We start from the raw sequence: 16,468 nt of genomic DNA, 5'->3' as shown, positions 1-16,468 counted from the left end.
ATACTGAATTACTATTTATTAGGGGGAAAAAGTTAATTTCAGAAATGAGTTGATGCCTATTTGGAAAAAATAAGAAAAGGAAATACTTCAAAATAATAAAAGTGGTCAATTTTTGGAAAGAGAAGCATAGAATTCTGTTTCTGCTCAAAACCTATTGAAAAATAAGGTTTAGCTTTATTAGCATAAATAAATCTTGAATAGTAATATAATTATTAAATGATATTCCCAAATCCCTAAAGTGATTGAAGCAATAAAAGACAAAAGTCCTTGGATATATGTAGTAATCCCCTCCTATAACCATCTTCTACCATAAAGCTCTAACAACTTTTCTAACTACTGGGCACATAATCTGAAAGCACTGTCACTACCACACACCAGTCTCAATAGGAATGATGTTCACCATCTGATGAAATAAGTGTCCACACAAAAGTTTATTCTCTTACCAAGATCCTGAACAAATATCTAACTTCTTCCTCAAATCTATTTTCCTCAATTGTAAATGGTATTAATTCCTATGTTGCAGAATTGTTGGGGATATAACAGAAAAGTGTTTAGCACAAGGACATGAGCATATAAACACTCAATATAGTTATTGCTTATATTATTATGATTCTTTCATTTTAACCCATAATTAGCCATAACCTTACAAGAATTCCACGTATCCTCATTCATTAAAAGCAACAATATGTACATTTACCATTTCAAAAGCTTTGGCTAAGGCAATGAATGGTCTTTGATGCAATTATCATATTTCTTCAAGACAGTAAATATTCTCTGCTATGTTGTAATTCCAGGAATAGTCTAAGGCTCAGAAAATGGCTTATGAGTTCAGTTCTAATGTTTACCACACACCCCCCCCCCGACAATCTAATCACTGGGAAACAAAGATTCCTTCCTCAATATTCAAATCAATAATAATTTTTGATGGCTATAGACTATGCCAATTTCCTCACCTCACCTGAATGTAAGATGCTCTAGTCACAAAATTAAGTAATATATTCAAGAATTCTATAAACATAAGTATCTTTTCTATTTTAATAAAAATAAATAAGAACAAGTAGAAAACCAAAAGTTTTCTTTGGTGGCTAGAGAATGTCTACATGACCAGATGGTTTAAGAGTCTTCTCTATAATTTTAAAGGTCCTGCTTTATTCTTCCAAACAAAAATCTCTGAGAATTAATATTCAGGCTTTTATTATCTGAATCTAATCTTACATCCTGGTAGCTAACATGGCTTTTAAATTATGTTCTTCAGAGTTACCCAAAACAACTCAAAAGCACCTACTTCAGCTTGGCAGAGTGCATGAAGACCTTGTAACACCAAGGCTGCTGGAGTAGCTTGATCAGGCTTGGTGCACTCATTCAGCACCTGAGAAATAGCTGCCAACATGTCTGCACCATGTTGATAGGGCCTGCAAGAAATGACAATTTAAAAACAAAATTAGAGCTTACTATTCCCAGTTTTTGTTTTTGTTTTTTATAATACTATGATTAAACCCAGAGCCTTGTACATCGAGCTACACCCTGGCCTTTTTCTTTTCTTTAGTTTTGAGACAGGTTCTTGCCAAGGTGACCAGGCTAGCCTTGAACTGTGGTCTTCTTGCCTCCACCTCCCCAAGTGGCTGGGATTACAGGCATCTACCACCACACCTATCTCCATTCCCAGACCTTTTGAGCAAAAAGCATCATAGCTTTTCTTTCCCCAGGTGCCTACTATATGTTAACCCTCAAATAATAACATCGTGTTTTTCTTCAAATATTTATACCATGTTGATTTCTACTGACAATGCTCATTTTTTTTTACATAAAAATTTATTCAAAAAACACCTTTTAACAAGTTTTATTCTCCTAAATCAGAAATCCTATATGGTCTGAACTGAGAAAAACTCAAGTCTATAATAATGATAAAAAAAATACTGACTTATCTTATTGAGATTATTAGTAAAGACAGAACTATTTCAGCCGGTATCTGCTCTGAGACCAGGCACTATGAAAACAGAGATTTGATCAGGAGATGATTTATGGTAGTAGAAATACTAACGTGATAACACCACAGTGCTGGTGATGATAAAAACACTGATACAGATTACAAGTGACTGAGTGCCTGTCTCCCACCAGGCACTTCCAGACCACCTGACTCATCCTTCTCCCCTTCCTCCTATCTGTTCCACGTTTACTGTGCTGTGCCCAGAACATCTTTAACTGCAGAGTTACACAGGTCTATTCTCAGAATTCCTGCTTATCCTTCAATGATATATTTTTTTCCTAATTAACAAACTGTCAATTGAGGAAATGGCCTGACAGGATTCCATTCGTTCACTGCCCCACAAATGGAAATGGTTTTCTAAAGCTGAAAAATTCCAACATATCTTAAGGTAGTATCTGAAAGGAACACTGAATAAGTTATCTATTGTCTCTGAACTGTTCTGATAGCCAATCTCTCCTGAATCTCAGCCTTAAGTATGTAAAATCAGAATGTCTGCTATTAACCTCTTAAATCTGAAATTTTTTCCATGCCAACACCTCAATACAATGCAGACTTCCAGGTGTTGGGCTGCATATTTGTAATATATATATTTTTTTTATATAATTTGGACTGAGGTGATTTTGTGTGTGTGTGTGTGTGTGTGTGTGTGTGTTGCAAAAAGGCAGAAGCCTAGAAAAGAAGCAGAATTGCTAGGGCTTAGATTGCAGTAATTCTGACCAGGATTTTACTTGAAACAGGAATTATCCATGTGATCAAAATCTGAGCCAAATGTCCACCCAATTTCAGGAAACGCCATTCACACCTCGGTCACTGACAGTAAGCAAGAGGCTTCCAGAATGCTACTAGGCAGAGGCGTAATTAACACAAAAAACTGCAAGACTAAAGGTGAATTCAAATACACTCTATTTCCTCTACAAATATTTTTACCTTACCCCATGCAAGAAAAAAAAAAAAAAAGGAAAGTTAGAGCTTTGCTCTTGCATTTCAGTCTTACCTCCTCTAACCTCTTTAGTAATCTCTAATCTAGAACAGTCAGCTGTCTGTCTTCACCTATGGGTTAAATTTTGGATGGAAATTCAACATTATTTACATCCTTGTTATAAAGTCCTAATAATTCCATACAGTGAGTCACACATAAGATCTTCACTATAAAAATGCTTTTTTTAAAAAATGTTTTTTTAAAAAAATATTTTTTTTAGTTGTCAAACTACCTTTACTTTATTTATATGCAGTATTGAGAATCGCACCCCAGGGCCTCACATGTGCTAGGCAAGCACTCTACCACTGCACACAACACCAGTCCTCTTCCCTATAAAAACACTTGTAGGATCAGGTATAACATAGGCAGAATATAAAAAAAGAACAGCTTAGGACTGTAATCCACAGCTTAGTTTTCAGGAACTTATATACAGAAAAATAGAAAGCATGACATCATATGTTTTACTGTAATATTAAATTGTTATCCAGAAAAGTATATAAATATCCCATAAGTTTGATACAAGACTAGACCTGAAAGGGAAAGACATACTTGCTTCTCAAAGTTAATGTCCAAGACTACTAAATATTACAATCAAAAAACATGCATTGAAAAATTCTTTATTCTTTCATATAATATTTTTTTAAAGTAAATATTTATATATGTATACATGTATATATACATGTATATATATATATATCAAAATATATCCAAGAATTAAGCACATTTTACCTTTGCTTGCATATATCTCTGATTGATGCTGCTTTTGCAATCAGTTTCTCCCACTGCAGTTCCTTGCCCACAGAGAGAGAAGGCACATCAGACATGGCCATGAAGCGTTGTAGCTCAGGATACACACGGTCCTAATAAGGCAATTTCACAAAAAAAGGTAATTTCCCAACATGAGTTGAATAATCATTATCTCCTTTTATGCAATAATGTTTACCTCCAAATCTTACATTTGCATTGGAAATTATAATGCATTTCTTCTAATCAGCAGAGAAGAATGCTGTTGTGATTACTGAAGATTTTCGTACAGACCCATGTACTGTATCATTTCATAAAAAAAGAAGAAAGTGGCTATGTCTCATCCTAATTACAAAGGCTCTAATCACTTACAACCATATTTCCATTACTTTCTCACACAAATGGAAAGATAAATTTCAGAAATAAGGAAAAAAAGATTATTTTATATTATTTTATATTCTCTGAGAGCCAATCACAACTGACTATATTATAGATCAAATACATCACAATAAATCAAAATTACTCAGTGCAATCATTGATGCCACTCACACCACTACATCAAAGCACTGTTCCACATAATGACATTTTTATTCACTGAAAGGAACATGTTAATACTCATACAAGTGTACTTCTGAGCTTACCTGTTTTTCCCACAAAGATGTCAACAGGCGCAAAGTGATACCTCTTAGTTGTGGGGTAGTTCCAAGCAGTTGGATTACTCGAAGAATCTGTCCTACACACACCTAGGAAAATATTAAAGAAACGCTGGATTCATAAATGTAAATGTAGACAGCCTTAAGGTTAACAAAAGCATTTTAAATTCCTTGCTATTAAGTGAAGACTGAAATGGAAGCTTGGTGAAATATTACTCATCTTCTTAGAGGATGGGAAATAACTTTGGGAAGGGCTAGCTAGCAATCCTGGGGGAACAGAATCTTAGAAAAAACAGGACCTCAGAGGATCTCAGAGAAAGTCAATGTGAAAATTTGGATATGAAGTGACTTAGAAGAATTAATTCTTGGGTGTAGGTAGGGGAGAATAGAAGTACTTTGGATTAAACAAAGAAGAATGAAAGGAAGGGATAGGGAATGAGAATAGGAAAGATAGCAGAATGAATCAGACACTATTATCCTATGTACATATATGATTACATGACCAATGTACAACCAGAAGAATGGAAAGTTATATTCCATATATATGTCAAAATACATTCTACTATAATGTATAACTAATTACAACAAATTTACAATTTTTTTAAATGATTAATTCTTAAACATGGCCCAATAAGGGAAATAGTTATTGGGGCTTACAATTTCATAATACCAAATTGAATTCAATGTACTATTTAGGTCTTCTTTTCTTTTTTTCTCCCAAGTAAATTGATTAATACACTAACCTTGTGAACACCAAGCATAGGTAAAGTATACAATATATCATTATATAATATAGGTTCCAGTGGTCTTCCCAATTTGAACATCAAGACTGGAATCAGATTTGGTACCTAAGATGAATGTAAATATATATTAACTACAACTTATTCTAAAAGCAAGCAATCAATTTATAAAGCAATGTTTACCTCTTTTTTTTCTTGAAAGGAATATGACAATGAATAAATCAGAAAACAAAAATGTCAGTTAGCTATTTGTTATTAATGGCAATACCAATAGCATTCCACTTTTTATAATTAGCTTCCAAAGTATTTTTCTTAAACAACTATAACATTAAATCAGAACAATACATAAATTAATATATATTCTACCCCAAAGAAATCTGTAGTTCTAACAAAAAGTCAAATTTCAGCTGTATTAAAAACAACAAAATAAGTCCTGTAATAATGAAATATTCAATGGGTTCCTCCAATGCAAAATAATTAAAATAGGTATATTATAAGGGGATTAAGAATTAATGGATTAAAATTTCAATAGGTTCCTATTTCAATCTTTACATGTAACAAAATGAGAAAAGCAATTTATTCATGGATCACACAATGTAAAATTGTTAAGATGAAAATATTTCCCAAATTCATTTACAAATTGAATGTAACTCCTATCAAAATCCCAGCTGGCTTCCTTGCAAAAATTAAGACACTGGTCTTAAAATTCATATGTAAAAGCAAGAGACACTAAATAGACAAAACAGTCTCGAGTAGGAAGAACAAAATTTGAGGACTCAAATTCAAATCTGGAATTGGGAAGTTTGAGAAGCCCCAAATTTACTACAAAGCTACAATAATCAAAACAGTACGATACAAACACAAGAATAAAAATACAACTCAATGGAATAGAATACAGGGTCCAGAAATGAATGCTTACATTTGTAATCAGTTTGTTTTCAATAAATATGACAAGAAAAAATGTCAGGGGAAAAGAAAGATCTCTTTATAAAATAGTGCTGAATTCCACCAACTGGATAGCTACATGCGAAAGAATAAAACTGGACCCCTTTCTCACATCACATGTAAAAAATTAACTTAAAATGGATTTTAGACCTAAATATAAGAGCTAAAACTAAAACATGTCTAGATAAACTTGTAGATTTATGTAAATAGTAGCATTAATCACAGTGTTCCAAAAGTGGAAATTATATTAATGGTCAACAACTGCCAAACTGAAAAATAAAGTGTAGGATAACTAAACAAAGGAATATTGTGCAGCCATAAAAAGAAATGAAGTACTGATACATGCTACAACACGAATGAACCTTAAAAACATTAGGCTAAATGTGAAAAGTCAATCATAAGACATGTGTTATAGGATCTCAATTATATGAAAGATATGCCCAGAATAGGCAAATCTACAGAGAGAGAAATTAGACTAGTAGTTGCCCAGGACTTTTGGGGAGGGGTGGGGCCAGGAAAAGGGTTAGGAAATAGGAAATAGTGAATAACTTAAAATGCCTATAAAGTTTCTTTTGAAGGTGATAAAAATGTGCTCAAATTGACTGTAGTGAGATTTGTACAACTCTGCAAATACACTAAAAGCTATCGAACAGTATACTTTGAATGACTGGCCTGAATATAATATTATATCTTAATTACTTATTATTATATCTTAATTTTTAAAAGGTTACTTTTAAAAATCCAATTCAAAATCATTTGCTGAATCTCTACTTTGAGTGAGCACAAAGGGAGTGCCAAAGTAAAAAATGATCTTCCACGTACTGCATTTCAAAGGTTAGTTGTCCAGTATTTGTTAATTTCCACTATCTGTTCTAATCTTAGAAAGCTTGTTCCTTCTAAGGTTAGAAGACATCTACTTTAATTCAATTTCAAGAAGGAAAAATATCTTTTTAACCCCACCAACAAAAAAGTGACAGTTAAACATTAATTCATTAGTGATCCTGATTGTGCTTGACCATGGCAGCTCGTGGAGCCACACATGCAAGGACTGCAGCCTCTCCGCACACAGGCAGAATTTATGGTGTTTTTAACAGAACAGAAATTCTATCACTCTCTCACCTTGGGCAAATGAAGGGAAACAAATTTTTGAATTGGCTTCTTATTTCCCATTTTAATTAAAAACAAAAGGTTATCTTAGATTGCCTTGCACTCATCTCAAATGAATTATACCCTTGTGGGAAGATTTCTACCAAGACACTCTGACAGATTCTTAGTTCTGGGAAAGGTAATCAACACATTTAGTGGCATCTTATAAAATAGTGTATTTTGTCATGTGGCTTTTAAACAAATGTTTTAATTATATTGTCAAGAAAGAAATAAAACACTGTATTTATGCCTAAGAGTACAGGTTTGTTTTGTTTTGTTTTGTCTAAAGAGCCCTGGCCCTACTAGAAGTTATGTGTTTTTTCCTCTGGCCACCTCAGAAATAAAGAAACAGAGTAGGAAATAGTCTTAGACTTAATAAAGTTTTGAAAGATGGTAGCCCAAATTAAAAGTCCAGTTATATGGAAAGAATAAAACATTTGTTATTTTACTTGGAGAAAAAAAAAACAGATACAGTTGTATATCTGTGGAAAATATCTTTTTTGCATAATGTTAAGTATGGGTTGATATGTTCATAATAAATAACATGTAAATATATTTATTTACTTGAGATGTCAATATCAGCTCTTGAGCCTTATACTATTTCAGAGGCAGGAAGAAAAGAAAAATAAAGAAAATAATACTCAGGCTTTTCCTTAAATTTAAAATAAGCTGGTAAGGACCTGTAATTAACTGTCTTAAGACCTGGATTCAAAATCTCCATGCTTTCTCTTTTCACATTCAGAGTTCAAGTCTTTGATAAACAAATTGATTTAGAATCATGGGATTATTACAGGAGTCCCCATAAGACTATCTCAGTAGATGTCTCAGCAGATATCTTGCAATCCAGAAAGGAGTGGGCGATATAATTAAAGCAATGGGGGTGGGGTGGGGGAGGACCAATACTACTATATCTGGCAAAACCATCCTTTAGAAATAGAGAAATAAAGATATTCCCAGAAAAATCAAAGCACAGAGATTTCACCACCACAAGATCCACCTTACAAGAAATGTTTTTTTTTTTTAAAAAAAAAAAAAAGTCCTTCAAGTTGAAATAAAAGGACATTAGATAGAATACAAAAGATTAGGACAGCATAAAATTTTCTGGCAAAGGTAAATATGTAAAAAATACAAAAATCCTATAATGTGGTAACATGGTGCATAAGTCGCTTTTAATTCTGGAATATGAGTTAAGACAAAAGTATAAATAACTAGAAATCTTAAACTAAGGAAATGGACATACAATACAAAAGAAGTAATTTGTGACATCAGAAAGCAAAAAGTAAAAGAACAGAGTTTATGTGTGTAATTGAAGTTTATATATGTAAATTGTCAATCAGCTTAGAATAGTGTTACAGCTATATATGTTTCATGTAAGTCTCACGGTAACCACAAAGGAAATAATTATGAGATACACAAAAGAAAATGAATATGGAATCAAACACAAAACCCATACAATGAAATACAAAAGAAGACAGCAAGAGAAAAAAAGAGCTAACAAGATACCAGACAAAAAGCAGTTAACAAAATGGCACTTTTAAACCCTTCCCTACTGATTTTTTAAAGTAAATGAATTAAATTCTGAATGAAATGACACATAGTAGCTGAATGAATGAAGAAAACAAGAATCAAGTATAAACAATCTATAAGACTCATTTTAGATAAAACGTAGTATGAAAGTTAAAAGGGTATTCAAAACAAATGGTAACAGAGAACACAGTAAGCATACTTAAAATAATAGACATTAAGTGAAAATTGTCACAAGAGACAAAGAAGGACATTATATAATGACAAAAGGGTTAATTCACAAGTATATGTTTATATATATATGAAGCTAATATCATAGAACTTAAATATAAAAAGCAAACATTTGACAGCAACACAATAATAGTTGAAGGGGGAAATAGAAACAACATAATGATAGTTGAAGACTTCCATAACCCATTTTCAGTAAGGAAATAGAGGATTTGAACACCACTACAGACCTATTGGTCCTAACAAATGTACACACAGCATCCTACTCAATAACAGCAGAAGGTATGTTTCTATCAATCACACATGGAACAGTCAGCAAGAGAGATCCTACAATAGGTCACAAAACAAATCAACAAATTTAAGAGTTTGAAATCATGCCAAATGTCCTTTTCAACTACAATAGAATGAAAAACAGAAATCAATAATAGAGGGAAACTAAAAATTTCACAAATATAAGGAAATTAGGCAACACATTCTTGAACAACCAATGGATCAAAGAAGAGCTCAATAGGAAAATTAGAAATACGTTCCAACAAATGAAAGCACAACATACCTAAACTTATGGAAAGAACAAAAAGTACTAAGACATCTAGAGCAGTAAATGTCTTAATCAAAAAGAAAGATCTCAAATAACCTAACTTTATACCACAAGGAACTAGAAAACAACAACATTACTTAAAGGAAGAAAACAAACAGGTATTTTATAAAAAGATCCATAAAATTAACCCATTCTTAGCTAGGTTAAGGGGGGAAAAAAGAGATACAAATATATAAAAGTAGATGAAAGTAGAAACAGTGCAATCTGAGTTCTTTGAACAGTCCAGTCCGGATTTATGTTGACTAACACATTCTCATTCCTTTAAAAAAAAAAAAAAGCTGATGTAAAAGAGGAGACATTAAAACTATGCTGAACAATAAAATGGATTATAAAAAATTAATATAAATGATTTTATTTCAACACACTGTGTTATCTAGAAGAAATGAATAAATTCTAAGTAATATAAACTTACTAAAACTAAAACATTTAGAAATACAAAATCTGAACAAATCCATAACTGGTAAGGAGATTGAATTCATAATTTAATTTAAAAAAATTTTTTAAAAATCCCAACATGGTAAAACACACTTGCAATCTCAGCTATTCAGGAAGATGAGGCAAGAGGATTGCAAGTTTGAGGCCAGACTAAGTAACTTTTTTATTTTTTGGATGAGACTCTGTCTCAAAGCAAAAAATTTACAATGGTGAGAGAAGTAGCTAAATGGTAGAGTGCCTATCTAGCATGTGTGAGGCACTGGGTACTGCAAGAAAAAACTCTCAACAAAGAAATTCTAAAGATGCAATGGTTTCACTGAAGAATTCTACCAAACATTTCAAAATTAACATCAATCATTCCCAAATCCCCACCCCCCAAAAAAGATGAATGGAAGAAAATACTTCCAAACTAATTTTGTGAGGCCAGAATTACCAATACCAAAATTGGACAAATATATTACAAGAAAGCAAACTACACGAAAATATTCCTGATGAACACACATGCAAATATCCTCAAATAACTACTAGCAAACTGAATTCAGCAGCACATTTAAAAAGGTCATTCACCATGATCAAGTGGGATTCATTTCAGGGATGCAAGGATGTTTAAAACATGAAAACCAATCAATGTGACAGATCACATTAATAGAACAAAGGACGGAAATATCACATAATTATCTTAAGAAATGCAGAAAGAGCATTTGACAAAATTCAATGCTTTTCATAATAAAAATAGAAGGAAATTAGCTCAATATAAGATCTGAAATTATAAAGCCCCTAGAAAAGCTTTATAACATTGGTCTCAGCAATAATTTCATTGATCCGACACCAAAAGCATAAGCAAAAAAAGATAAAAAGAGTAAAGTAGATTCTATCAACTAAAAATCTTCTCTGAAGCATAGCAAGCAATAAACAGAGAAAATTGCAATCCACAGACTGGAAGTATTTGCCAGCCATTTATCTCATAAGGGGTTAATACCCAAAATATGTAAGAAACCCCACAACTCAACAAAATAATAATAATAACACCTCAATTTTAAGAAGGCAGAGGATATTTCTCCAAAGTAAACATACAATGGCCAACACAGACATAAAAAGTCATTTAATGTCAGTAATTGCTAACTAAATACAAATCAAAACCATTTTAAGATATTACCTCACTACTGGTAAAATAGTCATCATTAAATTCAAAAACAAAAAAGAAATTCTGATAAGGATGTGGAAAATTTGGAAATTTCAGGCACTGCAGGTAGGAATGGAAAATGGTATAGCCACTATGAAGAACAGTATGGTGGTTATTAAAAAACTTTAAAAATAAAATAAAACTATCATAAAATCCAGCAATCCCACTTAAGAATATTTACCTAAAAGAATTTAAATCAGAATCTCAAGGAGACATTTGCACTCCTATATTCCTTGCAGCATTATTCACAAGAGTTAAAAACAATATAAATATTCATCAATGGATAAGTAGATAAAAAGAATGGGGTCTGTGCTATTTAGCCATTAAGAAGAAGGAAAACTTGACATATGATACAACTTGGATGAACTTTGAGGACATTCTACCACATGAAACAAGTCAACCACAGACAGACAAATAGTGCATGGTTTCCTTATTTGTGATACATAAAGTAGTCAAACTCTGAGAGCAGAAAGTAGAACTATGGTTGTCAGTGGACAGGGGCCGGGGAAACTGAAGGGGTGTTATTCTCTGGGAATACACAAACTAAAAACATTCTAGAGAGATACTGAATAATGCTTATATAGTTAACAACACTGTATGGGTTACACTTAGAAATTTGTTAAGGTAGATTTTATATTATATTTTTACCACCCCCCGCCAAAGGAACATGGGATTGTTTTAGAAGAGGTAGGGCTGGAGTTATGGCTCAATGGTAGAGTGCTTGCCTAGCACGGGTGAAGCACTGGGTTCAATCCTCAGCACAACATAAAAATAAATAAATAAAGGCATGTGTCCACCTAACTAAAAAAAAAAGAAAAAGAAAAATTAACAAAAAAGAGTCAGAAGAGGCCTTATTGAGTTCATTTAGCTTAACAACTTTATTCTACATATGATAAAAGTGAGGTGCAGCGGGATCACAAGGTTTATTGATGGTGAAGCAAGGATGGCAGCTCATGCTTTAGCTCACCCCTCCTTTCTGTCTTGGCAGAGAGGCAGGAACAAAGATTCCAGACTATTATAGGAATGAGGAGCTGTCATAGAAGTCTTCCATTAATTGGCCAGTTCATGGGGGGGGGAGGGCAAGCAGGAAGAGTCACAAACCAGCATCTCCCTGAAGTCCAGCATACAAAGAACAAAGAAATTCTGCTCTGGACTACAGGAAAAACATACTGGCAACACTTATGAAGCTGTTGCACTGCCCTCCCCAAAATTACAGCATAATCTTTTAGGCAGTTCTATAATGAAAATCATGAGTACTACTTTCTACTTATAAATTACAAGAAATAAAAAGGACTTTGTTCCTATCCATCATAGCATCAGATAAGAGAATATATAATGTCTGTAACTATCCCTCTTTCTTAAAACTATGAGAGATAGCTCATACTTTATTACTATATGAGGGATATAGCAATAAATTAGTATGAAAAGAAAATAAAGTTGCCAGTAAAAAGAAATAACTCAGAACATGATGATCCAATGTAAGAAAGAGGCAAAAATCCAAGGCAATATCTGGTTTTCTTTATCTTTTCAGACTCATGTATTATAAAACTGGATCTGACAAAAGTGCATTCTTGGTTCACATTTTATTTACATACATAGACTCAACAAATGCTGACAATCTTTGCCTAAGACTTTGTTCTGTGGGGGAGAAAAATGAACCTAAATTCTACATATACAACTGTGTTTGCTGTGTTTGCCATCTATAAGAGTGGCAAGATAATAGTATGTGTAAAGTTAGAAATGAAAAGAGAAAACATTAATTTTTATAGAAGGATGAATATGCTTGAATGGTATGTACAAACAGAAGCATAAATGTACTCTTCAATAATTTTAACACTGAATGGGACTTTTGAAATTTCTCACTCTAGCCAGGTACACTGGTACACATTTGTAATCCCAGAAAATCAGGAGTCAGAGGTAGGAGGCTCACTTGAGCCTAGGAATGCAACATCAGCCTAGGCATCATAGCAAGAACCCATCTTTTAAAATAATAATAATAATAATAATAATAATAAATAAAAATAATTCTACCAAAAATGGATATAATGCACAATTAAATTTTGAACATTAGTTAATTCCACATTCCTCAATTACTTGACATTTCCACTTAGGGAGTCTGCTTATTAAGTAATCCTTGGGAAAGCAGTCCATTGACAGGTGCTGAAAAGCTAATTATTTCCTCCACTTATAAGGAATCTGCAGGCATGTAGCAGCATCAAAAGAAAGGTAAACATGGTATAATTTTATGCCTCAGATTCAAATTATATTTACATCACAACATCATAACTACACAAGCATTCTAAAGTCTTAAAGTGTATGCTTTGAGAGTTGCCTCACAAGGGAAGAAATGTTTCTAGATGATGGTGATATAGCACTCTAGCTGTGTCACTCTAGCAATTCCTATCCACTTGAGCATCTGATCTGTAGTGACTCCTCAAATAACAGCAGCTAGCAATTTATAAACCCTTAGTATAAGAGTCTTATAAACATTTTGTAGACAATCATGATTATCTCCATGTTTCCAATGAAGAAACTGAAGCTTATACTGAATTTAAGTTTGGATCAAAGCAACTCCAAACCCCAAGTTTTTGCCATTTACCCATGCCAAAGGTAGTGATGGCATCTTTTCACCTTTGTAACACTAGTACCTATTACACTGAAAATGTTTTTAGAATGCAAAATTATTCCTAATTTATACATCTGCTTAAATTTGGTAAGAAAAAGTGATCTTATAATAGTATTGCAACCATTTGACTCTGTAAGCAGGTGTTAAAAGCACACCATTTGCAAAGAAAAGTACTTAAAGAAAGTACTCTCTTCAAATTAACTTAGGATCCCAAAACATTATCTGTCAGATAAAGGATACCCAGATGTCAAAAACATAGTCACTCTCAGATTTTGAAGTATAAATAAGGTCAACAACAGAGCAGCTCCAATAATGGAAAGACAGAAAAATTATTGCAGACTGGACTCAGATAAAATCAAGTACCCTATCACTTGAGAAGAATGGCAGAGAAGGAAATAACAATGACTAACTAGATTTCCAAGTTAGTTTCATTGGCCATCTGAATCTTCATTATCTCACAAATAACCTATATGTGTAGAAAATGGTTTAAGAAAACTTAAATCATGAAGTAATGGTTGTCCACACACTATGTAACCACCAGCAAAGAAAAAGGAATATAATCAACATTAATTCTATTAATTACTAACATTTTGACAACTGGCTATAAATGATAACTGTAAAGACTGAATTCCTGTAGGCATTAAATTTCTTTGTTGCACAAAAGTACTTCTTACATTTCTACCATATGAGTTCTAAATCTTTGATAATCTGACTGGTAGAACAAAAGTTAAAAGCCAATATCCTATAAGTAATTCTAATATATATATTTTTCCTCTCTATGAGCTATAATTTATACTACCGTGTCTGTTTCTGCTTTTAATATCAGAGTTGAAAGTAGGTGTGTGAAATCCCTCCAACAGTGAAATATAATAAGCATACTCTTCAAAGTAAGCACTGTGTAATACAACTAGAGAAAGCCAAGCATTTTGAGTTTTTAAAAAAATAATAAGCTTCTCAAAGAAACCAAAGCTATGATAGTCAAATCAATTTATTGGGATATGAAAAAACCTTACAAGAGTGACAACAGCAAATGTGACAGCAATTCATGCTACCCTGGAGGGAAAAAAGAATGCATGGCCAACCCAAGTGGGCTGAACATAAAGTGTAAAAACTTGTGAAATTTAAATAAGTGATATATATGTTATACCGTTAATTTTATAAGGTACTAATTTAGTCACAAATAAAATAGGGTCTACAAGAATGATGGTGAACAAATGACCTGATTATAACATTACACTAACCAAGACTAATATGAAGAATGGAGTAACATTAATGAAAAAAGCAAAAAACATAAAAAAGAATTGATCTCAATTTCTGGAAACAGTGAATAATAATGAAGACTAATTTTATTGCTTGAAGCAGACAGTGTGGTATACTGTTAAGAAATGACAGAAAACAGATTTAGTAAGCTCTTATCTCAAATAATCTTCTGCCTCAGGGAAAATCATCAGACTGGAGAGATGAAATAAACATTAGTAAGATGACACTGACATCCATGATAGAAGCAGACAATGCAAACCAACAGGGGAAAACAGATTAATCAATGATGGTATTAGAAAAACTGATTAGCTACCAGGAAAAGGTAATTCTAATACACAACCATGCAGGAGAAAAATTCTAGATGCATTCAAGAATTGCAGATAAAGAGGAAGTTATTTTTAAATAATTTCCAAAACAGCCTGGTGTGATGGCGCATACCTGAAATCCCAGAGACATAGGAGGCTGAGACAGGAGAATCACAAATTCAAGGTAGGCCTCAGCAACTTAGTGAGACCCTTGGCAACTTAGCAAGATCCTATCTCAAAACAAAAAATAAAAAGGGCTGGGGATGTAGCTCAGTGGTAAAGTGCCCCAGGGTTAAATCCCCAGTTCAAAAATAAATTCAAAGAAATATTAAGTGATTGTTTGCATGTTCTACAGACAAGTAGGAGCTCATTGAGCATTAAAGCAATAAGAGACTACTAATTAAGTATATTAGCTTTCTGTCTCTGTTACAAAATACCTGAGATAAGCAACTTACAAGGAGGAAAGGTTTGTTTTGGCTCACAGTTTCAAAGGTGTAGTCCATGACCTCCTATTCCTGTCACTTGGGGCCTGTAGCAACACATTACATCATGACAAGAGCATGTGGTAGAAGAGGTTTATTCACCTAATGATAGCTAGGGAGCAAAGAGAAAGAAGGGGCAGGGGCCCCAATATCCTCTTCAGGGGCATACACCCAATGACCTAATGTTCTTCCACTAGTTCCAGAACTTCCCAGTAATGCCACAGGCTGGCAACCAACTTTTAACATGGGCCTTCAGATCCAAACTATAGCATTAGGATTCAATATGATATAAAAGGAAGAACATCTAGAAAACAAAAATTCTTTAAAATTGAAAGATAAGAAAATGTCCCAGAAAGTGGATTTAAAATACTGAGAGAAATAGAAAAGGAAAAGAAACTCAAAAGACATATATAAGAATTCAGATTCTTCTCTTGCTCTCCCTCTCTCTCACCCTCTCTCTCTCACCCTCTCTCTTCTTTTCTCCCTCCCTCCCTCCCCCTCCCCCCCCCTCTCACTTTGCTCTCTCCCTCTCTCCTCCCCACCACCCCCTATCCCTTCCCTGTTAATCAGACACTGCCGCAATAAACATCTCTTGGTTGGTCGCAAAAAAAAAAAAAAAAAAAATCAGGGTCA

The 16,468-nt window shown here is 33.3% G+C and overlaps 1 protein-coding gene across 2 annotated transcripts in view; it reads right to left on the bottom strand.

The window, feature by feature from the left end:
• The window catches only part of Focad (focadhesin), a 283,866-nt gene that overhangs the window by 143,007 nt on the left and 124,391 nt on the right, over positions 1 to 16,468 (bottom strand). For both annotated transcript variants that reach the window (XM_026397575.2, XM_077797050.1), the window contains exons 12-15: positions 5,107 to 5,211; positions 4,352 to 4,453; positions 3,696 to 3,826; positions 1,286 to 1,412 (exon numbers count right to left, since the gene is read on the bottom strand). In XM_026397575.2, coding sequence (XP_026253360.2) covers positions 1,286 to 1,412; positions 3,696 to 3,826; positions 4,352 to 4,453; positions 5,107 to 5,211 — 465 coding nt within the window. The remainder of the gene's footprint in view (positions 1 to 1,285; positions 1,413 to 3,695; positions 3,827 to 4,351; positions 4,454 to 5,106; positions 5,212 to 16,468) is intronic.

Source organism: Urocitellus parryii, chromosome 4, assembly GCF_045843805.1.
Source record: "Urocitellus parryii isolate mUroPar1 chromosome 4, mUroPar1.hap1, whole genome shotgun sequence".
Lineage (NCBI taxonomy): Eukaryota > Metazoa > Chordata > Mammalia > Rodentia > Sciuridae > Urocitellus > Urocitellus parryii.
Note: the sequence above shows the minus strand (reverse complement) of the source record. Positions and strands in the feature narration are given on the sequence as shown.